Raw genomic sequence first — 27,086 nt, 5'->3', positions numbered from 1 at the left:
GCGCTCCATCTTTACAGAGCACCTCTGGTGCCTTGGAGATAAAAACCAAAAAGATCCGACACCACACTTCAAAACAACTTAGCATTTTCAAAGCCAGTGCTGCAAATGTTGGCACAGATTAGATTACATATCAATAATTACAGGAATTATATTGAAAGGCATGAATTTATAATATTCTAAACTGGTACAAATGAGATAAACAAGCCAAGGATCTAAAGAATATTTAAGTTTTTATTTTAGAATAAAAATATAAAAAACGTACAGTTTAAAAAGCAGCATGTTGACTCAATACATAAAGGGAATGTGGTCACAACAGATAATGCAGGAGGTAAAATACCTTCAGTTTCACTGTAAACATGTTTGTGCAACAGAGGCAGCATGTAATTGAAGTTTTATTCAATAAACGGGTCCAAGAGTGCATATTTATCCTTTCAGAGTCAGAATTTGCATATTAGTGTTAAAGCCACTTTCAAAAACTAAAACTGGAGCTTCAGAGGAGTTCTCAAAATCAGCGCCCCATTTCAGAGTTTAGCTCTAGCTTCCGAGAGCCACTCGCTGAAACATTTCTCCATTGCCTTCCTGCTTGACCAGCTGCCAACATTCACAGTGGGGATGATCTTCAGAGGCTTGAGCCACTGGACGAAACGCTTCAGCTCCAGGAAGCTGCTGTGTTCACTGTATGGGATTCCTGTCACAGAAATGGGAACATCTGTTATCCTCAGGGTTTATTTTGACATCCATTCTATAGTACTCCTTCTGTAAACAGAGGAGCAATTACAGCTGAGATAAAAATCTGACATGAAGCCAGATGTTATGAAATATGACAATAAATGGAGACGACGGCGAAATCTTGAGGCACCACATGCTTGAGTTATTTCAGTGGAAAATCCAATAAAAGGATCCCTTTGTCCTCTAAAATAAAAAACTGCGACACTATCGTGCCTTCAACCATCTTACAAGTTAACATGAGGTCTCCTCTGACGAGATGCAGCTGAAAAGGAGCCCAGAGAAGAAGAGGAGGGAAAATTAGCATCTGTCAGTGACACAAAGTGGAAGGAGTGAAAAGCTAAAATTGGTGGCAAAAGCTTCCAGCTGGTGGTTGTAGGTTACATGGCAGATGGCTCTGATGTTGATGGATCTGTCCAGAACTTCAGAGATAAAACTGTAAGGAAAGCTGGATTTACGTACTAATGAAAATCAAGTCACAACTAATTTCACCGCTGGGGTTTCGAGCGAGACGGCACTCCAGCTGTGCTGAAAATGGATGAAGATGCAGCCTGATTATGATGAAGTCTCGTTTGGTTTCATCCCCCGTAGAGGGCACTGTAGGCCAAGTCAAAGCAATTCAGTCACATTCTCATTTTTGTTTGAACACAGCACAAGTTTTTTGTCAGAATTTGGAGCATGAAGAACAGTCTGATGTTTTACCCTGCTCTCTCTGAATTAAAACAAACATTTCCATAACATCTAAACCTGAATCTGTTCTGTTAAGCATTTCTACTAACCGTAAAGGGAGATGTTGCCGCTGATCTGTGGCTGGATGTCTTCCACCGACTCCACCTGCTCGCTGAAGGTCCAGCCGGTGGGCTTGAAGGCTACCAGTCGATCATACTGTGCTGAAAAGCGTGCCAGGTGATCCTGCAGCTTCTGCAGAGACGGTAACATAAAAAAAAAAGAAAAAGTGCATTAGAAAGTCTTAAAATTTAAAGCTGAGGATGCAGCATTATTGCAAACATCAGCTCTGCAGACACTTTAAAACCCAACATTAGGCGGCTTTTCTGCAACCAGTCGTGTGAAACCTCCAGGACTGCAAATTTAAATCTCACTAGAAACAATGTTTTGCAGAAATATTGGTAATTTTGCTCATCACAAACTTTAATATGAAGGTTAATGTTTGCATGGAAATGAAAACGATATAAAAACCAAGCCCTGCTGCACCCACTTTGAAGGAGAGCTGCATCATGGGAAGCACGTGAACCTGGGCTGCCTTCCAGTCGGTGGTTATGCGCTCCTTGATTTGCTGAGACTCCAGGCAGCACATGGTGTTGTATTTGTCCCTGGAGAGGCACACTTTTGACCCCAAGACCTCTGCCAGCGCTGCAAATAAATCACAACGTCAGCTGTGCAAGCACCAGATTTTACCTCACACTACCTTTGCAGAAACACACTGCAAAAGGAACGTGGAGCAGGCGATGCAAAAGTGTTCATACCTCTTGAACATTCATGTTATACGACCAGAAACTTTAGCATTTTAATGGTCGCCTGCTCTTTTAACTGCTACAAATACAAGGAATGAACAGAGTTGGGTCTTACTTTTTTTAATGCTCAGTGAAAGATTAAGCTCTTGTTCTTCATGACACCTTTAACTGATTGTTACAAACCAGCTGCATTTGTATTATGGGTTAAATTAAACACACATTCAAGGATATCTGAGGCTGAATGCAAAAGCATGCCACACTTTTTAGATTTCCTTCCTCTTAATTATTATGCAGCTTTTTGTGTTTGTCACATAAAATCCTAATGAAGCAGCAAAATGTTTCTCCCCAAGTTATTGTCGCACGTTATGAACGTGTAAAATACAAATGGGTAATTTTTAACGCTCACATTATTCTAGAGCTGAAACAGTTAATCTAACGATAAATCAATTGCTGAAATAATTGTCAATTAATTTAGTAACCAATTAATAATTAACTGGAGTTTACAGACAAAATGAAAATGCAATTAAACAGTAATTTGGCAAAAGCTGTACAAATATATACATTTGCATAATATATATGTAAATGTATATAAATTTTTTTTTATCTTCAACTGGTCAATTTCAGTAAAAAGCTAAATATATAACAAAACTAATACATTAAAACGTTCTCGTATAAAAGTGGAAATTATTACTTTTTATCTTTTAATGCATTTCTAATATAGTGTATAAAACCAGGCTTAAGTGGTTGAACAAAAAAATCTACAGAATGTTAATTTTTTTATCCAATTAATCGACTATTTGATAACCAAAACAATTGTTAGTTGTCACATCATATAAACAGAAGAATAATGGTCTTTTTGGTAATAAAAGAGGAATAGTTCAATAAAAAGACTCATCATGCAGAGCTTTCTGACATATTTTTGATTTAAGAAAAGATTCAAGTAAATTTCTATAGAAAGCAGCTGCAGCCCATTTTCTACATGTCAGCAGAGGACAGCACGTATTTATTACTTTCCTCACAGACAATTCCCAAAATCCTGTGTCTCTACAGTCGTGTTTCAATATAGATTTAATAACAGGTGACATTTCAGCAGGATGAAAGCGAATCAAGGCTGTGGGAAAAAAAAAAAACCCTGTTTGGTTTAGATATGGTTGCGCTGCATGTCCACATGTTCACACCAACAGCAGGGCGTTTATTAATTTAAGAGTGAAATTAAAGTAATAGTCTAATTTATATTCAGGAGTTGTGTTAGTTTATTCCTCCTTCTTCAGGTTTATGGTCATATTGCATTTGAGATAGAGGTCATATAAATTCTTAAAGAAGATCCCAAGCCACGTACCCAAGAAGACCTTTTCTTTCCCCACAGAGTAGGATCCACACACCACCAGCGTTCGCGGGTGCAGAGTCACCAACTCAAAGGCCCTGCTGGCTGCAAAGCTGACGACTTCCTGCTGCCTGGGAAACGTGTACTCGGGGCTGCAGTAGCTACAACGACAAGCAGCCATTAAAACCTGCTCAAAGTAACAGAAAACCACAGAGTACGTTCAGATACTGACGTCGTGTCCAGGTAGAGAGTCTGAACGCGGCAGTGGAGCAGCTCGGGATACGTCTCCATGGAGGGGTTGGCCCTGAAGTCACCGGTGTGGAGAACCGTCTGTCCATCGGGCAAGAAGAACAGCAGCATTGCAGCTCCTGGACAACTGAAGGAACAAAGACGGAAAGCTTGAAATCGATTTTACGTAAAGTTCAGTGAGCTCACCACTGATATTTCTACAATGTTCGGACGGATGAATAGACTACAAACCAGATGGATGAAGGGAGGAGTGGATGGACAAAAACATGGAAGGATGGACAGATGGATTTGTGTCTTAAGAAGAAACTAATATTTGGAAAATGTGGATTGACCACAATTGTCATCATTGGAATTTTAAAGACTAGTAAATATTTTTCTGATCGCGATCAAGTCGAGTTTTCAAACTTCACCAGCACCACACTTTGGAGATAACACAAATGAACTAGTCTACACTGGACTTTTTTTAAGCTGTTGGTTAACTATGCTATATCCAAGAAAGTTGAGTGGAAGGAAAAAGTATGCCTGTGCAAGAGTTTTGGTCTATATATAACTGCTCTATGCCCTGAAGTTTAAATTCACAATAATATCATCAATTACTGTCATTAATGTAAAATGTTATGTTTTTAAATGCCTAATTTGATATAAAAAAAGATCACGCCATTTCAATCAAGCCAAACTTGATCTCATTTACGCAGATCAATAAGTCTTTGAGAAATTGCTTCAATGTAATGAATATTTATTCACAATCTAATTTCTTCTCAAATTATAAAAAAGAAAAAATATGTTTTCTGGTATTTACCAAATAGAAATAATTTTAATAGTTCAAACTTTCCTAAAACAAGAAAATCTTAATGCAATTTAACGTCAAACAGTGAGAAAGAAAAGTGCATCTATTAATGAGGGTTATAAAAACACCTGGCACTATAATACAAAAATGAAGGACTTTAAACAGAAACCAAGCGCTTTCCAAACCTTGAAAACGCCTCATTGAAATTCAAGCGTTTTCCAGGGTTCCAATCTCCCGTACGGACCCTATAAAACCCAGCGAGTTCTGCCCGTTGACTCACTGGTTGGCGTCCAGGAGGACGACCCTGACTCCCTCCACGGTGACCTCGGCGTTCATGGGCAGGATGTGGACGAACTGCTCCGCCACCCGAAGCTTGCTCTTCACCAGGTTCCCCGTGATCTGACAGGAAGCAGTCAAATCTGACGGTTACCTTGGCAACCAGACAAGAATGTGATCTTGTTCTGGCCAAAATTAAAATTACTGATAAAAAAAAATAACCAATTAACCACTGTGTTTTATGAAAGGACTCAGATTAGGAGGTACACAAACATTTTGCATTCAGGATAAAAAAATTGCATTTGTCAGTAAAAATCTTTCCCCCAAAAGTTGCATATTTTTAGCTTCACCTGGTTCAAATTCACAAAAGGAAAATTATTACTGCATTTTTATACACCTTCGTAAACAATAAGACATAAATAACATTTTTAATTTCTAATTTTAAAAAGAATCTCGGTATTTATGTTCCTCTTAATGCCTTTTGAATACTGTATAGAAAAAAAACTTAATTGATTAAATGAAAAATCAGCAAATGGGGCAAATTTTTTCAATTAATCAGAATAAAATCGATTAAAAAAAATACTGAAAATTTGCAGTACCGCTGACTTTAATATGGGCTTTCCTTAAATATTACATGACAGATCCAGTAATTTGTATTTTTTCTTTTTATGCTTCAAAACATGATTTTAGTTTTCAGCAATATTTATTTTACATGTGAACTGCAGCAAAATATAGTCAGTCGTGCGTTTTTTCTGCACGACTAACGAGGCCAAAAAAAAGAATTACAGGTTTTTAAAATGTAACTGAATTCATTAACAGTTTTTATTGCTGCGACTACAAGCAGATTTTTCATTACTCTGAGCGACTCCAGACAAAGAGTGTATCAAGCGAATTGTATTCTCTGCCCAAACAAGTGAAGATGAATAAAAAATGACACTTTATTTCAACCGTCTTTTGTCCCAGGAGAGCGTTGAAGCCTCGTGCAGACGGATATCTAACAGCTTGAAATGAGTGACATGACATCATGACTCACTGCTGAACAGCCACAGATAAATTTAACCACTGGAAAACAGATCGAGGCATCAGGAGGGGTAAACGGGAGGAGCTGCTGGTGTGTCGCTGCTGGACTTACTCTGTTACAGTAGATTGGAAACGTGGAGGTTCTGGTCAGCCCGTCGTAATGGTCCGAGTGGAAATGTGTCAGGAAGTACGAGGTTATGCCCTCGATCTCGCCGTAACGGAACGCGTCGACCACAAACTTCGTACCTGAGAACATTTTACGTCAAACCACAGAATTTTAATTTTTTCCCCCTCAATCAAGACATTATGCACAGTTACATTAGTTTATCCCTAAAAGGTTTATTTCCATAATTCAATTCATTACACAGAGTAATGCATAGCTCTGTAAAAAATTAAGAGACCACTTAATACAAGTTTCTCTGATTTTACTCTTTATATGTATATGTTTGAGTAAAATTAATACTGTTATTTTATTCTATAAACTACTGACAGCATGTGTCCGAAATTCCAAGCAAAGATTTTGTATGCATTTGCAGAAAATGAGAAATGGTCAAAAATAACGAAAAGATGCAGTGCATTCAGACCTCATAATGCAAAGAAAACCAGTTCATATTCATTTAGAAACAACAATATTCATGTTTTAACTCAGGAATCAATATTTGGTGGAATAACCAGGAGGTTTATAATGAGGTTCAGTGCAGTAGTGGGCTCTTAATTCATTCCATGGCTGTATATATCATTATATAATGAAGCATTGCTTCAGGGCGTGGAGCAGTTATGCATAAACCAAAATTCAAATGGGCCTTGCATCACAATTCCCCAACTTTTTCCTTCCACTCAACTTTCTAATGATTAGACATAGCAATGTGAACCAACAGGTTCAAAAATAAAATAAAAAAATCCAGTTTTATCCATTTTATTAATTGGAAATATGTTTCACCTCTGGACCACTAAAATACATTTATTTGTACAGCCCTTTACAAAAACCAGTAAAAGTGCTTTGAGTGAGATAAGAAAATATAGAAAACAAGAAATAGCAGAATAAAGTAAAAAGATAAGAATGTAACACTACTGTGATCTTTTATCATTGAAAGTTTTTTTTGTTTTACATCATTTAATAATCTGAAAAGCTGAATTTTAAGTCAGTATCAACTGTAAGCCACAAAAATCAAAAATACCTTCAAGATGCATTTAAAATATATCACCGCGAAACTGTAATTCATCTATATTGTCATTTTTTAACTAAAATAAATGATTTAATGATTTTCTAACTTTGCTTACTGACCTGGAATCTTCTTATAAAACGGACAACGTGGCAGCTGCACTTCTCCGTCAGCATTTACTCTGTTCCACCTTCGTCTCCATCCTCTGTTCCCTCCTCTACCTGCGTCACCTTGAGCGCCGACTGAGTCATTTCCGAACGCCGCCGCTGCTGCTGCCGGCGCCGCCTCTGGGTCAGCTTTTCTTTTCTTTTGTCTGTGCCGTCCCGGGTTCTTATCAGACGCTGGAACAGAGGACGCCTCCAGGTTGCTTTGTAAACTTTTATTGTCCGTCTCCTTGAGCGGTTTGAGACCAAAAAACACCCCGATGTCAGTCTGCTTGAGTCCAGAACCCTGGACTGCCTTGCTTTGGCCTTTCTGAGGCAGCATGTTTTGATAATTTGGCCCAAACGGATCCTGTGATGAAGACACTTGAGCAGAATTAAGTTTCTGACTGCTGTGACCCTCTGAGCAAATAGTTTCTCTTAGTCGCTCTAAAACAGCACTCTGTGGAGACTGAAAGCTGCTGATTTCCCTCTTAGATACACGAGGAATTTCTGCAGCCTGCTGATTAGTAGGTGCTAATGAAGAAACTGGATCCAGCTGAGACGAGGAGGAAGAGGAGGGATCATCAAACGCTGCACCTTCATCACAGTTCTTGTCTATGAATTCAGCCAGGATTTCATCTTCACTGGAAAAGCTGTCGTTGAACAGAATCACTGAGTGTTCATTACCAGAGCTCTCGTTAAGAAAAAGAGACTTTCTGCAGTTCATTTCAGTCTCTGCAGGGAGCTCAGACAGCGGAGAGTAGGAGATCCCATCGTCATCATCATCATCTTTGAGAGACGTCTGCGTCTCTGTTGAAACTTCACAAGCTCGATCTGATAGAATCTCCTTGACAGGAGTGGATGAAATCTCACCAACTGGCTTCTGAGCTTTATTATTATTATTATTCCCCAGCCAGCCTTTCTTTTTCTTAAAGTCATCAGGCCCAGGAGAACGCAGCAACAGAAGGCCATTTCTAGGTTTTGTCGGAGGTGTTGGAGTGTGATTCAGACTGGAAAAGGAAGAAGGAAAGGAAGTCGTCCCCTGAGAGCGAGCTAATGGAAAGCTGAGCGCCTCATTGTTCTGAATGTTTTGGAGATTTGCTTCTCCGCTGGTCTCTGTTTGCAAGGACAGACTGGGGGCTGCGGCGTTGCCGTTTGCACGGGTTTCAGCGAGAAGCGTGTGGTTGAACTTCTTGTAATGGTTTGGAATGGTGGAGGAGCACAGGAGGCCATCTGGACATTCTGGAAAGAGGGAACAAAAATCAATCAAACTTAGGTTATTTTATTCACCACGGTTTTCTGATTGTGGTTAAATTATATTCTATCTAGTGTTGTGCCATTAAATCAACAAGCTGAATATCTCACTTTTTATATCCCACATAACAAATCTGAGCTAAGGATGCACGATATTATCGCCATGGTATCGGTATCGGCCGATATTAGCTGCAAAATTTAATATCGGCCATTCCGTCAAAACAACTCACCGATATAAAAGGCGTTGTTTTTATATGACTAACCAGATGCCTGCAGCACAGCACAATGTCAAATTTGTACTGCTTGAGTGTTGTCATTGTCTTAGAGAGCAAATATCATGAATAAATTTGACATTAAACAAAAGTGTTACATCATTTTCAGCCTCCTTTTTAGGATTTGGATTTAGTAGCAGGCTAAATTGACTCCTGTTTAACTAGAGTAGAGAAAACCATATAGTTCAGTAAGTAGATATAACAGAAAAATATTGGTATCTGTCATCGGAGAAATGAATTTTAGTATATCAGCATATTAGATATTGACCAAAAATCTAATATTGTGCTTCCCTAATCTGAGCTGACACTGAAAGGAAACCAGACCCACCTCTATTTTCCTTTGTTATGGGGTCAGGACACTAGATCAATAAATGATGTTAACAAAAAGCAATGATTCAAAGCTCTTTTTCTATATGGCATAAATAATTTTAGATTTAAAAAGAAAAATTTCAATCAAAAATCACCTATTTTTAATTGAATACTTTAATTTCTCAAAACATTTCAGAAACAGAATTTGCAAAAGATTGTAAACTCTAAATGTGACTTGATGACAAATTTATTTAAATAGGCTTTAAAAGGAAACCTGTGAAATGTAATCTCCCAATAGGCCTCCAGTTGATTGCATCGAGTCATTGACTTTGCAGCATTTTCTCAACCTGAGCAAGCACTTAAGTGTTTGATAAGAGACAATAAAGGAGCTCAGAAGGGCAAACACAATAAATCAGTCTGGTCAAAGTCATCTGTCCAACACAGTTACATCAAGTGGGGAATAAAAACTAATTATCAGACAAGATTTTGTTTGTTTTAAGGGGCACTGGAGGGTTTCTGCAACATTTTTACCTGAGGTTTTCCAAGGTTACTCTACAACACACAAAATTGTATCTAACTAGAGCATCCGATTACATTTCTTTACAATAACAACTTTCCAAAGAAATAATAAAATGATGTTGAAATACCAGGTTTCCCTCAGAAAACTTGTAAAGCCTGGTGGTTGGGCACTAGGGCAACCATTCATCCAATGACCTGCTGTATTTCTGAGTTAAAAAATGTTTAAAGTTGACAGGAAATTTGAAAATATCCCTTGATAATTATGTGGTACTAAAAAATTGAAAGATTAATACCTGAAGACTAACTATAAAATCTTTAAAAAATGCAAACATTAAAAAAACTTAAATAAATAAGCAATGCTAATTTCTTATTATAAGCCTGGCGGGCCGTCAGGCTTATAATACACTGGGGAAACCCTGAAATATTATATTGCAGCAGCTATTCCCCATTTGGAGATTAATAAATTAATTATACAATGACTACATGACTAGTCAGTTTAGTGTCATATGTACAGTTTACTGCAAAAGTATGTATAAACTTTGAACATGTTGTGGAGGGTGAAGTTTGTGGTTGTAAAGTGGCAAAATGTGAAGAAGTTAAATGAGTTTTGCAGGACAGAGGAACTACATGGTGGATATTTACCTGTGCATTTGTCCCTGGGGTTGTCGAGACATTCAGCAACATGCCATCTCTGAGACTGTACAACCAGAATGTGGAAAGGCATCTGACAGATGGGACAGAAGTCTTCAGACATCTGCCTCTCGGCTGCATTGCTGTCACTTTGGATTACCTCTGTAGCAGAACACTTGACGGGTAATTCATTTGATAATAAAAGTTTGCTTTCAACAGCCTCCCCAACAGCAGAGGAGTCTCCACTTTCAGATGTTTTGGGTTTTGTACTCTTCTCTTTTGACCTGAGAGAGGGAGAGCTGTCCTTCTTTGACGTTTTCCTGGCAGTACATCTTCTTTTGGAAATCCACAGCGATTTATTGCTCTTTCTCTTCTTCTCCAGGGGTTTATATTCCCAAATGTCATTTTCGGAGTCATCCTTCTGTGACATTTGGAGCAGCAGCGAACTTAGCTTACAAGTGTCACCTTAAAACACAGGTTATTACACAAGAACTAACAACGTTTGGTAACATTCCTCTTCAGAAGCAAAAGTGACACCAAACCTGTAAGTATTGGATATTTGTCGTGTAGATATCCCTTGTAGACATTTCACTAACCGAATAACTGACTTTGTAGAATATTCATCACGTTTTCGAAAATATTTTCACATATTTTGTTCGTGTTCTGCTGTATGTAACTGTTAGCTATCCTTACCTTACCGCCACAACACAACGATGAACTAAGTAAACATAGTACGACAAAAAAGAGCCACACTTTCTACATTTTTAAGCACGCTAAAATGCTTAAAAATCTTTAGTAGAACATCTAAAAAAAATCAGATAATACAGAAATTACTTTAAAGCTTATGTCATTTCTGAATTTCAACAAAAAAGTCATTTTATAAAGTGTCGTATTTTATCTTTCTGCTGAAATGAACGTTGCGAATCTACAACGTCACTCCTATTGGTCGGTTTGGCCACGCGGCTGTTGTGATTGGTTATTGTTGCCTTAAGGAACTACAGACGCTGCCAGTCATTATTGTTGTAGTTTTTGGTGCAATCATGGCGTCCCACAGCAGCCTCGTTAGACTGTTTCCCATTCAAAGTCAGCTCGATTACGCTTTAGATGATGCCACAACACAACAAGAAAAGGAAGATCTCGTCTACCAGTATTTGAAAAAGATAGACGAGAGGGAAGACCTGAAGATACCGGATTTTCAGACAGGTTAGATCATGTTGCAGCTTTAGCTTCCTTAGCAAATCTCCTCCCTTCAGAACAGTTTGACAGGAATTTAACAAGTATTTTTTCTTACGATTCTAATCGTTTTGATGAAATAAATGCACCTTATTTTCAAATTACCATCTCCTTTTTCTGCCTGGCTTTCAACAACAGTTTCATAGCTATTTCCCAACATGGTTTTGAAGGAGCTTAAATGCAATCTAAACACCAGTTTTTAGCAGCTGTTTGGGATTCTTATCTCTTGCCAGTAATATAAGAAAAGCAGCGACAAAAAACAAAAAAAAAACAGAACAATAACAAAAAAAAAAAACAACAACTAAACTTTGACCAAATTCGGATCAGCTGCTTTGTGTTGGTTTGACATCATAATCATTATAGGGTTGTCAACTGTGTATGGCTGTTGACGCCCATAGATGGTGTCTTGCAAAGTATTCATGGTAACAGCTGTTTCAAATTTCATTAAACTTCCACGTCTTTTTTGAGCTATTATTTGTTAAATCAACACAATGTTATACAAGAATATCTGAAAAGTGTGGTGTAAAACTGCAAACAGCCCACTTCACTCCGATATCCCAAAATAAAAGGTATTTTCATTGCTAGAAGGTAAATCTTCATCCCAGTCAAAACGCTTTTAAAGCCCTTTGCAGATTTTCTTCCGGGCTTTTCCATCCATCTTCCAGGATGCTGCTGCTATAATGTTTCATGGGTTGGTGTTGGTTCTCCACCACAAAATACCTTGTGGCCAAAAAGTTCAGTTTTGGTTACATTTAACCAAATCACCTACTTCTACAGGTATTCTTTGTCCCCTACTTGGACATATCAAACATGTAGAAACAGGAATTTCTTTCAACAATGGCTATCTTCTTGCCGCTTCTCCTGAAAGGCCAAATTTTTGCAGTGCATGACTAATAGTTGTCATGTTGACATGTTATCACACCTGAACTGCACCTCCCCTAGGAAAATTGAAAGCCAAACACTTCAACATCACATTTATATTCTTGCAAACGTTGTGGTTTGCAAGCTTCAGAGGGTATGAAAACTTTTGTGAGGCTTGTAGTTTCCTGCGGTCAAGTTGTTTTCGAACTTGTGATAAATAGGAAGTGGCAACACATTCAGGAAATGAACTAACGTTATTTTGAATCTTCCATATTTGACTCTTGATTTGCAATGTACTGTCGGCTTTTATGAGTATGATTGTTTTTAATGTTTGGGGAAGAGGTCCAAAAACATTTGAAATTAGTCAACAAAGGCTTGAAAACTGGTCCCAGCCCTTCCTACCACCTTTGGGTTGCATACTGGTAAATGACAGCCAGTCAGGTTTTAATGAGTAGAAAATAAATTTACGTCCATTTTAGTATGTTTTTTCCTGTGATTGGTTTTGAGTTTTATTTTTAAATGAATTTAGTTTCCAATAAAAGTCAGCTTGTTGATTTTTCAGGCCAGAATAATAATTATTTATCTTAATAATTTGGGATAAACTATTACGGCATGTTGTCAACATCTCATTACACCAGCAGGTGGAGATCTTCAGCACAAATGAGCTCCACCATCTCTCAAGAAATAAAGATGCTAGTTATTTTTTCCACTTAATTGACTCACTGAGCTTAGCAGATAGGTAAATGGTAAAAAGTTCTTGCTGTCACTGGTTTCACTAAGTGTAAAAGGGAATATTTCGCTTTGATTGTCCTGCAGTATCACTTGTTTTTTCTTGCTATGTGAGTAAACTTTTAAGGTTTGGGGAAGTTGAGCCATTTTTGGTGACTTTGGGAATCCATAAATAAGTAACAGTCCTAACTGGATCCTTGACAGTTTTGTGAATTAATCCAAATCGTATTACAGAAATAAAAAAAAATGTTTTAATAGAGATGTACTCATGTGACTTAAATGCAGAGTGAAAATATCTATTTTTTGCTCAAGTAGTAAGCGATCTAAAAAAAAGACAAAAGCGTTACTGTTTCTTATGATTTCCTCCAGGCTTGGAGTGGCTGAACACTACAGAGCCTCTGTCTTTGAGCAAGGAGCTGGCCGGCAAAGTGGTGCTGCTGGACTTCTTCACTTACTGCTGCATCAACTGCATGCACATCCTCCCTGACCTGCACCAGCTGGAGAAGAGACACTCTGTTGAAGGTCTGTGCATGCTGTGTGTGTGTGTGTGCATGCCCATGAAAAGGGCTTATTACTGTGGTTGTGACAGTAAGAAAAGGTAGACCATGGCAACAAGCACGCTTGCGGGTGGGGATGGGTGAAGGGCGTCCAGTCTTGTAGATAAAAGACGAGGATAAAAACCTACTATACTGTCCACAAAGGATATTGAATTGAGTCCTGATAATGTAAAAACTGAAATTATGATGAAAATAAATGAAAATTCATGTTTTTTTCTTTGAAACACATTTTGTTCCACAGCACAAAAAGACTATAATCTCACCCTGCAGCCTCAACAACAAGCTTCATCATTCTTACTCAGTTTGCAGATCTTTAAAATCGTGTGCAAATACTAACACGAAAGAGTTGCACATCCGATAGAGGAATTTTGGGTTTTGTCATTGTGTAGGATATAAATTAGCCTTGTCCATCATAGTTCCTAGTGAAATGCAGTACTTGTCATATTGTATGTACCTTTCATTTCCTCTGGGATGAATTTGATGCCAAAGGTTTATATGAGCTTGTTACAGTTGATCAAACAAAAAGCAAAGTATTATCAGTAGCAGTGCAATTACAGCCACATGCTGCCTAATTTAAATACAGATCCCCAAGAGGACAATCTAATGGATTGCCTAATGCAACCATTTTTACTGAGAGTGCCACTTTTTAGACTAACTAAAAATTTATTTTTTAAGGTACCTTTTTATTAAAGAATCTGTCATACTTCTCTGGGATCAGAGATTGCTCTTATTGTAATGAGCCTATGTTTCCCTTTCTGCCAGTATCCTTCTTGAAATTATTTTCTCCCTGATTCACCCTGAAAATCCCTAAATTTATCCCAGTGGGCACATTTTTATGTTTTCAGCACCACACAAGCAGGCTCAGTGTTAACTCGCTAGAACAAGAAGTAATTTCCTCCCAAATCTTATTGTAAGCGTGAGATGAAAACATCAAAACACTCCACTTGGTCAACAGTGTTTGATTCAGGGAGCTAAATGCTCAATATGCAAAAAGGAAAGGTCAAAATCCAACCAATTACCCAAATATTTACAGAATAATTCTGTCCAGCAGTATCTAATAATTCAGTTTTATTTAATTTTCTTATAATATTCAGCCAATCTTAAGCTGTACAGTACTGCATACGATCACAAAGCAGTGCCAACTGTGTGAAATATACTATTATCTGCATAAATAAGCAATTTAACAGAATACATAATCTTTCTAACATTATTAGTAAATATGTAAAATAAAATGGGAACTAAGGTTGAGCCTTGGGGGACTCCTTTAAATTTTGGCCTTTTCTCGATATGCAGAAACACATTGTTCTATCTGGAAGGTGATCTCTAAAGCCCAATTACTCAAACCAATATCACTTATTCTTCTCACTAATAAACTAATTATGACATTTGTTTACAATATAATAGTTGTTATGGTGCTGTATGTCTTGTTTGTCATGCTATAATTTGTTTTGCAACTTTTAATGGTTTGACGCACCTTAATGCTAACCCTACTTAAAGAACTCAATCAAATTGCATTAAATGCTCCTACTTGCATGACCAAAATGATCTGAAAATCAATTGAAATGCATTAAAATTTGACTTGTACCCAAAAAGAAATCAGGAATTTTTTGATGGAAAATGTGGAGGAACCCTTAAATAAAGCAATGTGCTTCCATGTTGTTCTGTGCTGCATAACACAACACGGCGCATTACATATGTAACCCCACTTAGGAAGGGGAACTGTAGTAAAACCGTCTGCTTTTTCTCCAAGAGCAGGAAGGCCCTTATCTCAGCTGCTAAGAGATGGTAACCAAAAATAATTCCCAGCTGCTGTGGAAGTTACTGCAGTGCTCATGCATGACTCCCCACTTTGCTGCAGCCCATAGTAATGAACTTAAACAACCGGCTACTGGCAACCTTCTGTGTCCTTTTGCAATATTTGCTGTTGTTTTGAATCCTAAATTTAAATGTATTACAGCTGAAGGTTCAAAAAGTGTGTTTGATTGTGTACTGCAAAGTTAAGAAAATGTATGTTCAATCTCTAAGCAGTTTTAACAACATTTGGGTCATGGCTACATCGTGCTTGGATCAAACTGACTTAATGAGAATGTCTATGAAGCATTATGTGGCACATAGGCCACGCTGGCGTAATAGTCGATGCAAATTTATATTGTTTTGTGTCTTTGTGTGTTATTTACTCGTTGTGTTCTTGGGGTTAGATCAGAAAGATTTTGTAATTTTGGCTATAAAAATAGAGCATATTATTTATGGCCTGTCACAATTTCACATAGCTGCCAGTAGGGGTCGGTATCGCTCCACCGTTGCAAAGGGATAACCGTTGCTATGACGATTCTGTGTAACCGTTGTGTAGCGACCGTACTTCTAATACTAGTTATTTTGTGTTACAGGTAAGCTGGTGATGTTAATAATATATAATATGTTATGTTATGGGGTTCTGTTAAGCATCAATTACCACACTGAGTTCCGTATTAGTGCCGTTTCCGTTATCAGTTACTTTTACTTCGTGAACCGCTGTTAACCGTGTTCAGAGCGGAGGCGGGTGGAGGAACAAGCGGTGTGTATGTAGTTGGAAAAAACCCGCTTCCTTTCTGAATTCAACACGATGATCGTTTACATATTATGTAAAATATCGATAAATGTCTGCTGTGTTTGACTATATGTTGATTTTCTTGGGATATGTGCGTTAGATAAAAAAAAAGACCGTTGCTAACAGTTAATCGTTGCTAAGGTGTTTGTGTGTGAGCGTTGTGTAGCGACTGTACTAGTTCTAATAGTTATTTTGTGTTACAGATGTTCAATTAAAGCCATATATCTGGACAGATCTTTTCAAAACTTCATTATTTTATTAAATGTATGTTGAATTTGTATGTTTTTCCTCTGTTTCCCCACATTTCTCTGTTTTGATGTGAATTGAGGACAAAAAGTACCCCTGAAGCTCACTTGTTTGTTTCAATTTTAAGTATGGAACAAAAAATAAATATCACTGCCACATATTCATGTTACTAACTGCTAAATGTCAAGGGAATATAATTCTTTAATGTACTTTCTTAAATCCAGCAGAAACTTAATTTCAAAGATCATCTCATTGGGCGGCGTTTTATAATTGAGTTGTGAGCCTGGCAGCGCTCAGAGCACAGTGTCAGCGCTGCTCTTATCTTTGGCACTGATTCGGGTACATTTTGTTTGCAGCTCTGGTCGGTGAGGTGTGGGAGCCACCCAGTTCATTCACTCCCACAGTCCACTCACTCACCCTCCCATTGTCACTACAATCTGTTGCTGGTACTACACTGTTTGGCAGAGGTTGTAAGGGACAGAAGTGAGTGGAGCCTTTGGAGCTGCTCAGGAAGTGGCTTGTTGGATCTGTTTACAGTGGGAGTTATTTCTGTAATAAAGAGACAGCTTAACTGAACCAATATGGGTTTATAAAGGGCATGTGATTCATAAAGTTTTGGTTTGTAAAGCCTAGAATAGCTCAAAGACTTAAAAACTTCATATGCATTCAAATTTTTGCAATACGTATTTGAGACAAATTTAGAGGAACATGAATTTTACAGTGCATTTTATTCAATTATACCTGTGGCAGTTTTTGGTTATTTTGATTCAACTCTTGTTCCTACTGAAGATTGTCTAAATATACCAACATGTATCAGAAATCAAGAGAAATTTTTAGATCATTGGCGTGGCGATCTAGCCAACCGGCACACTAAAATTGATGAGAAGTGTTTTTTACAAGCCTGGTCTGCCTGTAGTGAAGCGCATTGATGAAAAAAATAAAAACAAATTGCTAAAAATTATTGGAAGTGTTCAGGTTAGACAACATAATTCCCTCACCATTACTCTGACATGTTGCCAGAATATCCTGCTTTATAAAAGTGAGGCATCCCGGAGTTGTATGTGATCAGTCGACATTAACAGATGACAATAGTAAAACACTCTTGTTACCTGATAAACTTTATGCTTACAAACAACACCTTCTATGGCTCAGTGGTTAATGTTTTCTTCCTGTTCAGTCCCAACTATTCCTAGCCATAGCATGTCAGGAAGTATATTGAAAATGTCTTGTTATAATTTATTCATGTTGCAATCTTTCAATATTTAAGTTATTCCCCATGGTGATATTTGTCTTTTATTTGACAAATTTTTACCATTTACAGGTGATTCACATGCCTATAAAAATATATCTTATCACTTTTTGCCACTTGGATCAGGAAAACTCTCCTACTGGTGAGGCACATTTCAGATGTCTTTACACACAGGACTGTAAGTTCTGAATTTGAGTAAACTGTACAAAAAAGGAAAATGTTTCAGTGCATTGTCCGGCGCTCATTAAGAAACTGGAAGGAAACCTGGTTTGTGTTCTTTGAAGTTTCTCCCATAAGATTTTTAACATCGCAGAAAGGTTTTTCCCTCAAAAACTCTGATTCTCAGTTGCTGTTGGCCAAGTTGCAAATCATATCATGATACTTGCTGTCTGAAAGCAAATTTGATGGTGATTAAAAAAATCCCAGAGCATTAAAACAACAATAATCTAATTTTTACAAATTATTATTAATCAGTAGTAAATATCAGATAGTATTAAGCATCCTACATGTCTTTTATTATGTTTAGAACCCTGTTTTTCATGCTGATGTCTGTTTATGGTTGGTATAATTTTCTCTCTGTCTGTTTAATCCTTTTCGCAGATGGGCTGGTGATTGTCGGTGTGCACTCTGCCAAATTCCCCAATGAAAAAGTAAGTGTTGTTGTGGTTTGTTTGTCTTTGGGCTGACTGGTCTGGGAAAGCTTTTCTGCATTTTAAAAACTGCCAAAATAAGTTAAGCTAGCATAACAGTAACTTAATCCTCCAATAAAAAGTTTAGAAAAATACAAACTTAAATTTTAGTGCATTTATTAAGTGGGAGAAAGAAAATCCTATCTTAGTTTTTTTTATTACTAAATTCCACTTTTTGGCATTTTTGATTTTCTTGTAATAAAAAACTCCTGCTTTTTCAAATTGATCAATATCTATAGCTTTTTAGTTGATAATCCATGACTTCCTGTTTCTCTGCCTATAAATATGATGTAACACAAACATATTTTGCTCTGCCACTCTTCAAAATGGGAATGACAGAAGAACATTCCGCGCCAGGGCAGTCATTCATCTCGCAGCCTGTTGTGTTTTTGGGTTAAAACATGTTTAAAGTTAACAGAAAGTTTTAAAATATCACTTGATAATTATGTGTTATTGAAAGATTGGGCGAAGATTAGTACCTTAACGCCAACTATAAAGTCTTAAAAAATGCTAACATTTTTAAAAAACATAAAAAGAAAAAAAAATCACTGTTAAGCCTGGTGGGGACACAAGTAAAGTCTGGTGGCCCACCAGGCTTATAGTACACTGAGGAAAACCCTGAACATTGCATCCAAGAAATGGCTGCTCACATAAAGTTGCACTGACAGTAATAGCTGTAATTAAAAATAAAATTGTGGTAAATTCACTATGTGAAATACATAATATAGATTAATTAGGCACAGACTGATATTTTCAAGCCTTAAGTTTTGTTAATTGTGATGATTTCCTACTTACTGCTAAGGAAAACACACTATTTAAGGTGAAAATATTGTCAGACCAATTAAAAAAAATTAATACTGGAATGTGGGATGAATGAAAAATATGTTAAATACCTGCATAAAGGTTTATTTTAATATATTTTGGTCTTTCATCAGGATAATTTAGGCAAATCAAGACATAAAATGCTTCACTTAAAGCGAAACTAACCGTCTTCCAAATCAGTCTTAAGAGCTAAATCCTATTCAACATGCGACATTACAAGATGTAGCTGAAAATATAATTTATATACTTTTCCTGCTTCCAAGAGATCAACTTTGAAAAGAGAAAGAAAATGCCAGAGAAAGCATTCATATATCCCACCCACCAGCGGGTGCCACGATGAGGAGATAATCAGTACTGTCACTTCACCTGTCAGTGGTCGTAATGTTGTGCCTGATCGGTGTACAAAGCATTAACAGCAGGGGAGCCAATAAGTGGCACCTGTGTTTTTGTTAAGAGCAGTGGATTTTTTCCTCCACTGAATAAATCTTCTCAAATGAAAGGTATTGTTGAAAATGGATCAAATTTGTACCGCACACGGAGCAGAAAATCAGCCAACACAAGCAATCAGACTTTACTTGTTTTATTCTTTTTTAGCGCTAAAAAAGGAGACGCTTACCCTTACAGACTAGGTGTGAATGTGACCGAGTCTATACAGCATCTGATCAAAAACGGGAAGATTCGTTTACTATACTACGGATGCACCTGGTGGTCATCTGATGTCTTACGTCATTTGGATCAACTAAGTTTCTATTTCCTGGGAGACGGGAGTCTGAGGAGTTTCTATAGATGTTACAATTACAAGGGCCTTTGTGTGAGAATATGGGAATTTAGTGTGTGAAAGCATGTGAATGTATTTGCCCTTGATAAGCGCCTCAACAGCTCCCCCTTTTGGTCTCAACGAGACCACACAAAACAAGAAAAAATGGAAAATAACGAAAAGAATAAAAGAGGGGGGCTGTACATCCTCGAGTAGACACTGTCCCTTCCGGAAAACTTCCCCCTGAGGCTTCGTCCTCCCACATCCTCCACCAATGTCTTTATTTCATGTCATTTCATTTCATCACATAGTTTGGGGGTAAAAACGGACAGGGCACCCCTGGCCTCTCAGGCGGTGGAAAAAATCACAATGTCCCCCTTACAATCTGGAGAAATGCACAAATGGAAACAAAATATTTGAAGGGTGTTAGGTTTTAGAGAAATATTAGTTGACCATCCATGGCATGACTGTTTAGGCTATCATTTTTATTTGTTCATTTATACAATATCCTTATTGTCGTGATTTTTGTCATTCTAATCATTGTCTATGGTCATCCACCCAGAACATTATCAAATCATTGTATTTTCTGAAACCAAATATTATAATTAGTGCTCCATATGTCTTATTATTTTAGAATTATACTGTTCTTTAGTCACCTCAGGTCAACGCCATGCCACAGAAGGGTAATGAACTCAAAAGAGCAAAGTCTAAAATTTTTGTGTTAGGTTTTGTATATTTTTTTGTTTTTTATTGTTAGTAATTAAAAACAAGGTGAACTAAATTGTTAAGTACTACCAAAGTGCTAAATGAACAAAATGTTAGGATAATATGTGGAACTTAATAAAAATGCAATAGTGAAGTGTTAGGTTAAAATTATTTGTAAAATCAGTGAAATGTTAGGTAGTATGCAAAAATGAACACATTGTTAGAAGAATAAAAGGTGAGATCAATATCTTGAACTTCAAGAATTCGAACTTAATATAGTAAAAGTGGAAATGCATAAAACAAGGTGTTAGTCTTATAAACCAAACTTAGTGAAATTTCTATGTAATATGTAAAAGTCAATGAACTACGAAAAGGATGCAAGGTTAGACGGAATGAAATGGTAAGAAAAGCTTAGAATTCTGAGCATTGAAAGGCACAAAACAATGAACACATTCGTAAAACATCAAATCAATAAAATAAATCAGGATTAAAGGCAGTACACTCAAAATATACTGGCATGATTAAACTAGGATTAAAAGTAAGTAAAAACGTTTTCTGATCAAACTTTAATAATTGTAATGAAATCAAATCACTGCAGTCTCTCTATAGTGAGACCTGTCAATGTCAAATCAGTTTCTGCGTGTGTCCAGATGTAGAGCCGGCGCGGCCGATAGGGAAACCCCGACAGTGCCCGGAAGGCTTCAGTGTGGCGTTTCGGCTGTAACTCGGTCCACCAATCGTGGAAGGCGCCCACAGTCTCACACCCCGGCACACCCAGAAAGGATTGGACTTCATTCTGCAAGGAAAAAACACAACAAAAAGCGAAATCAATGGATTATATAAAGAACATTAAAGTGAAAGAAAAATTTTCTTTTGTCACTGGATACTAGTACTGCCCTTAAACTCTGGAAATCTGGAAGTTCACGGTTCTTTCACGTCTCCGGGAAAGCATCTGATAGGCAGGTGGATTTCCATCACTACTGCTGCCTTTCTCTATGGTTGAGGTGATGCACCGCACCGCCAAGGACCTCAGACAGGGGACACAGCAGCATCCACAGGTGATCAGGAGGGCAAGGAAAGTCGCCGCAGAGATCAGTAGAGAGATAATAATGTCCTTGTACTTCCCGAACATGTTTGTGAACCATTGATCCAAGGGGTTGGTCACTCCAGAGTGCTCGTGCATGGTTTTACTCAGGGCTTTCAGTCCTTCCAACGCCTTGGTCACCTTGCCATCAGGAGAGGTATGGTTTGGGACGAAGACACAGCACAAATCTCCAAAAATCGCACATACCCCCCCCTTTTCAGCTAGTATCATGTCTATTGCTATCCGGTTCTGGACAGTCATCAATGAGGTGGGGGCTAATTGTCCAGCCAACCCTTCAACTGCATCTCTAGTCAAGTTTGTGAGCACGAGCGTTTTGTAATGAATATAATTGATCCTGTCTACGTTTTTGTTGGGTGTTACAAATAAGAGAAGACTTTCAAAGCCTGCTGCAACCTGGTCCGCTAGCTTGTATCGGTCTGGCACTCCTCGCGGAACACCGATGCTGTCAATATATGTGGGTGAGTTTGCCTGCAAGTCAAAGGTGCTGCGCTTTTTACGTGAGGACATACTGTCCTCCACCGGTTGTTTTTCTCCCATCATGATCACATGTGCTTTAAGTCGGACCATGGCACAGACCCCTCTCATGGTTGGCTCAAGTCTCGCAAATAGTTTGCTTCCTCCGCAAAGGTAGAATAACCCGTCTCTGGCCCATGTACCTATTAAATGTCCTGGGAGAGTGGTTTTACACCAGCTCGCATCAATCTGGCCTACACGGACATTACCTTTTGTTAAATTGAAGCAGACATAATTATCTTTGACTGGGATAGCTGGGACCATTCGGGTTCTGTTGTTAACTGGCGGAAATAACGCTGTTAAGTTTTCACATCCGGAGGGTTGTTTCATTTTAGTCATGCTAAGCATACAGTGAAAGCCCCAATCATCAGATTGAATCAAAGGTGCAGGTTCAGTATACATTTTAGGTCGCCCTGCTGCACAGGCCACGCAGTTAGACATATGCTGTTCTTGAACTGTTGCTGTTAACCAGTCTAACCATAAATTGGTTCCTGTATAACCGGTAGCTAGCATTAGCACGTCGGCAGGGGTCAATTTAGAGTAGTCAAAAGTAATCACATTTCCAGTTTGCTTATCTAGAAATCCTGAATCATTACTTTCAGGGGAGGAGTCAGAATTGTTTTTTGGTGGTGTCAGGAGCTTAATTAAGATGACCCTTAGGGGGTCCCCTCCGCTTGCTTCAACCCCCAGTACAATGTACATCCGGTAAGGATTGCCATCGTATACTGACTTGTGTACGTCATGCAAGGCCAAAATGAGTGGATTATCTGTGTGTGAATGAAGTCTGGAAAAGGAAATCTTATTTACCTGAGCCCTGGGCAAATGGGAGTGTGTTGGGGTCCACCAATCCCCTGTGTAATGAGTGACCGTGTCCCAGCTAGGGCAAAGTTGACAGTAAGGACACCACCCATTCTCGCAAGCTTCGTAGCACCTGTTAATGTTAGGACTCATACACAGATACACCTCCCAGCTTTTCCATCCCAATGGATTACCCCCGCAGTCAATAATGTCACACAGGTCCAATTTAAATGCGGTGTCAGAGCCCTTGTAGTAGTTCAATGTCAGTACAGGTTGTTGGTTGTCTGAGTTACGTTTGCTGCCGTCAGTCGCATGTTGTGAAGGGATGTCTCTAGGTACTATACGGTGTGATGTCAGGGTCGTCTGTGTGTTATTCATGCCATGTACCCGTATGTACTCTAAGCCAAAAACCATCCATGTTATCACCAGGCTTATGGTGCCCAACACTGCTGCAGTGTACCAAGGGTGTGTCTGAAGCACCCGGTGCATGGATATGCGATTGGGTGGAGGCATGTTAGGTGTGTGTTACCGTTGCTGGTTCTGGGGCGGCTGCACACTGTGACCAATGGTACCAGGTGTCACCTTTGGTTTTAAGTTTTACTGCGTGGGCTGTTCTCTCCAGCACCTGGTAAGGTCCAGTGAACCTAGGTTCCGTCCACTTTCGTTTGATGACTTTTAGCCACACCCACTGGGTAGTGGGCTCCGTGAGAGTCCCTCTCTCTGTGCGTTCTCCTTGGATCCTACACCACTCTTTCTTTAAAGTCTGTAACTGAGAAAAATAGTCTTTCCTCGTTAGAGGTTGTAGGTCACCTGGATCCTGTGTTGGCGGTCGGGGTCCTGGGAAGCTTTGTCCAGTGGTGATCTCGTACGGTGTCAGTCCTGTCCCGGAGTTGACCGAGCACCTGATGGACATCAAAGCCAGAGGTAATGCATCAACCCAGTTTAATTTGGTCTGTGCACAGATTTTAGCCAATTTTGTTTTCAGGTTTTGGTTCATTCTTTCCACCTTCCCTTGAGATTGCGGATGATAGACTGTTCCAAACCTGTGTTTGAGGCCAAGGTGGGCCTCAACTGTTTGCAGATCCTTATTTTTAAAATGTGTTCCATTGTCTGACCTGATTCTCTCTGGGAATCCATGTCTGGGAATGTAGTGGTTGATCAGGCATTTTATCACTGTTTTACTGTCCTCTTTTGCTGCTGGCCAGGCCTCTGGCCAACCTGTGAAAGCATCAACACACACCAGCAAATATCTTTTTCCTTGCACTGTGTTCAGCATGTCTGTGAAATCCAACACAATTTCTTTCCCTGGAGATGTAAGTGCAGGAAACTGTCCCTGTGGGGGATTCATAGTTTTCTTAGGATTGAACTGTCCACACATTTCACAATTTTTCACAAAATGTTCCACCATGTCGATCATGTAAGGGTGCCACCATTCTTTGAGGTTGTACAGCATCTGTTTAATTCCCACATGTCCAACCCCATGAGCTTCCTGAAACAGCTCCTGTTTCCTCCCAGGGGGCAGAAGTAACCTGCCGTCTGGGCCCCTCCAGCATCCATTTGTTTCAGTGGCCCCTCTGTGTTTCCACATGTTTTTCTCCTCTGGAGACGCCCCCTTTTGACATCTTTTCACCTCTTCCAGAGTCAGTTTGTCTTTTAATTCCTCCTCAGAGGAACACACCATCATGAAATCTTTGTAGCCTGCAGCCATTTTTGCTGCTCTGTCGGCTGCCTGGTTGCCTTTAGCAACCAATGTGTCTGATAGGTCATGACCTTTACATTTTATGACTGCTACTCTTGCTGGTAACAATAATGCTTCTGCCAATTCTTTTATCTCACGCTCATGTTTTATGGGTTGCCCACTTGCAGTCAAAAATCCTCCTCTCATCCATTGGCAAAGTTCCACATGGACTGTTCCCGCCACATAGGCTGAATCTGTGTATATGTTTGCCTGTAACCCTTGTGCAAGCTTTAACGCTTCCGCAACTGCTTTTATTTCTGCCCTCTGTGCAGATGCTGCTCCTTCCAGTCTTTCTGCTTTTCTTGTGTGAAAGCCTGCTTTTGTGCTTTCTACTACTGCAAAACCAGCTCTTAGTTCTTGTGTGTGGTGTCTGTAACAACAACCATCTGTGAAGAACTGTCTCACCTCTGGTCCAATCAAGGGGGTTGCTTCCAAGTCTGGTCTTACCTTTTCTGACTTTGCCACCAACTCTGCACACTCGTGTGGTTCTCCGTCTGCAAAACAGTCTGCCATATTTATGCCTTCATGAGTGAATGAAATGTTTGGAGCTTCCAGAACTTTGGAAAGCCTTTGTTGTCTCAACGCTGTCATGGTGAAACTCTGTGAGTTTACATATGCCACCACGCTGTGTGTAGTTAACACCTGCAGTGCATGTCCCATGACAATATGTGCGGTTTTTTGTATCAGTTTGGCTATCCCAGCTGCATGCTGCGTACATGGGGGATGCCTTTTTTCCATGTTGTCCATCATTACAGATAAGTACATCAGTACTTTTCTCTCTCCCCCTTTTTTCTGGAACAAAACTCCATTAACAGCCATTTTTGTTACAGAAACATCAAGAAAAAACGGCAAGGTGTAATCTGGGAGGGAGAGTTCTGCTGCCAGTGCCATGTGTTGTTTTAATGAGATAAAAGCTTTTTCCGCCTCTGTTGTCCAAATGAGGGGATTGTTCAGATTTCGCATGCCTTGTTCTTTAACCAGGGCCCGAAGAGACTGAGTCAGGTCAGTGTAAGAGGGGATGTAACTCCTGCTGTAGCCAGTTAACCCCAGAAAAGAGAGCATGTCTTTAACTCTGGAGGGTTTAGGATGTTGCAGAATGGACTGCTTGTGGGAAGGAGACATGCTAGTTGTGCCTGCAGAAATTATTCTGCCCAGAAAAGAAACCTGTTTTCTTGCAATCTGCAATTTGTTTTTACTGACCTTGAAACCCGCCTGATGTAGGTGCTGCAAAACCAGGGAGGTTGCTTTAACGCAGGTCTCCGCGGTGGGGGCAGCCAGCAAAAGGTCGTCCACATACTGGATGAGGGTCGTTTGTGGAGGGAGAGGACAGTCCTGCAAGACATCTTTCAAAACTTGGTTGAACAGGCCAGGGGACAGGGCAAAGCCTTGTGGCAGCCTGGTGTAACGCCACTGCTGTCCCCTGTATGTGAAAGAGAAATAATCCCTGCAGCTTTCAGCCAGAGGGAGACAGAAAAATGCATTTGCCAAATCAATACATGTGTACCACTGCTGACTGGGAGTTAAGGCAGCAATGGAGACATATGGGTTCGGTACCGGTACAGTTGGTGTTTTCAGAACTGCATTAACTGTTCTCAGGTCATGGGCCATTCTGTATTTACCGGTACCTTTTTTCTCCACCGGTAGAATGGGAGTGTTCCAGTCAGACTGTGAGGGTTCCAGCACGCCTGCCTCAATCAGTCCTGTTATTGTCTCTGCGATGCCCTGTTCAGCTGCGGGTTTGTGTGGATACTGAGGAATCCAGAGGGGTCTCTCAGAGTCCACCTGAAATGAAATAGGAGAACAGGAAACAAGCCCCACATCTGTAGGCGACTCTGCCCAGAGAGATGTGGGCATGGATGTGATTAATTGATCCGCTAAAGGGTGGTCTGATTTTTCCCTACCGTGATGTCTGGACACCTGTTCATGATGTAGCTCCACCTGTTCAGAGCTTGAAAAACTGATTTTATACGTGTCAAGAGAGGGTGAGAATGACAAACCTGGTGCCGCGGTGACAACCCAGTCTGTTGCTGCGAGAGACTGCTTAACCATGCCGCCCAGCTCTTTAGCTTGATGCTCAGGGTGCAGAGAGAGAGAGATGTGAGGCACAGCCTCTTCAGACATTTCATACCATTTTAATTGTTCTTCTGTGAGACAGACAGCAGCAGCCACACCACCAGGAGCCACAAAAATATCTGAAATTTTTACCTCCCAAGTTTTTTCCTCCACAGAGGAAAGGAAGGCTTCCTGGTACCATTCTGTGTTTTCCCTGTCGTAGAAGAGGGTGAGATGGGGCGGGTCAGGCGGCGAGACATAGGGACGCAGAGCCAGGACCCAGGGCTTCCAGGTCATGAAC

At 39.4% G+C, this 27,086-nt stretch overlaps 3 protein-coding genes across 5 annotated transcripts in view; 1 reads left to right on the top strand and 2 right to left on the bottom strand.

The window, feature by feature from the left end:
- Positions 1-213: 213 nt before the first annotated feature.
- Positions 214-10,857, bottom strand: dclre1a (DNA cross-link repair 1A (PSO2 homolog, S. cerevisiae)). Its single transcript, XM_007574285.2, has 10 exons — positions 10,687-10,857; positions 10,157-10,565; positions 7,140-8,402; positions 5,967-6,100; positions 4,839-4,957; positions 3,755-3,898; positions 3,538-3,683; positions 1,943-2,097; positions 1,506-1,647; positions 214-688 (listed from the first exon to the last, which is right to left on the bottom strand). Exons 1-10 carry the CDS (start codon positions 10,729-10,731, stop codon positions 522-524), a joined length of 2,724 nt encoding a protein of 907 aa, XP_007574347.1. The 5' UTR covers positions 10,732-10,857; the 3' UTR covers positions 214-521.
- A 279-nt stretch (positions 10,858-11,136) lies between these two features.
- The window catches only part of nhlrc2 (NHL repeat containing 2), a 39,459-nt gene continuing 23,509 nt past the window's right edge, over positions 11,137-27,086 (top strand). For both annotated transcript variants that reach the window (XM_007574284.2, XM_007574283.2), the window contains exons 1-3: positions 11,137-11,347; positions 13,337-13,489; positions 18,207-18,256. In XM_007574284.2, the coding sequence (XP_007574346.1) occupies positions 11,185-11,347; positions 13,337-13,489; positions 18,207-18,256 (366 nt within the window). In that variant the 5' untranslated portion in view covers positions 11,137-11,184. The remainder of the gene's footprint in view (positions 11,348-13,336; positions 13,490-18,206; positions 18,257-27,086) is intronic.
- LOC107833234 (endogenous retrovirus group FC1 Env polyprotein-like) lies at positions 21,292-22,662 on the bottom strand. Of its 2 annotated transcripts, none has more exons than XM_016661904.1 (2): positions 21,467-22,662; positions 21,292-21,375 (listed from the first exon to the last, which is right to left on the bottom strand). In XM_016661904.1, the coding sequence occupies exon 1, from the start codon at positions 22,636-22,638 to the stop codon at positions 21,478-21,480; it is 1,161 nt and encodes a 386-aa protein (XP_016517390.1). In that variant the 5' UTR covers positions 22,639-22,662; the 3' UTR covers positions 21,292-21,375; positions 21,467-21,477. The 2 variants fall into 2 exon arrangements, with proteins under 2 accessions (XP_016517390.1, XP_016517389.1); XM_016661903.1 differs by having other exon boundaries at positions 21,473-22,662.

This window comes from Poecilia formosa, unplaced genomic scaffold (genome assembly GCF_000485575.1).
Source record: "Poecilia formosa unplaced genomic scaffold, Poecilia_formosa-5.1.2 Scaffold348, whole genome shotgun sequence".
Lineage (NCBI taxonomy): Eukaryota > Metazoa > Chordata > Actinopteri > Cyprinodontiformes > Poeciliidae > Poecilia > Poecilia formosa.
The sequence above is the reverse complement of the archived record's forward strand: the minus strand, read 5'-3'. Positions and strand labels throughout refer to the sequence as shown.

Coding starts and splice junctions, on each gene's coding strand:
- dclre1a (XM_007574285.2), bottom strand. CDS start 10,731: ATGTCTACAAGGGATATCTACACGACAAATATCCAATACTTACAG. Junction 2,098..3,537: donor GAAAGAAAAGGTCTTCTTGG/GTACGTGGCTTG, acceptor ATTTATTTGCAG/CGCTGGCAGAGGTCTTGGGG. Junction 1,648..1,942: donor TGATGCAGCTCTCCTTCAAA/GTGGGTGCAGCA, acceptor CCGTCTCTGCAG/AAGCTGCAGGATCACCTGGC.
- LOC107833234 (XM_016661904.1), bottom strand. CDS start 22,638: ATGTCTAACTGCGTGGCCTGTGCAGCAGGGCGACCTAAAATGTATACT.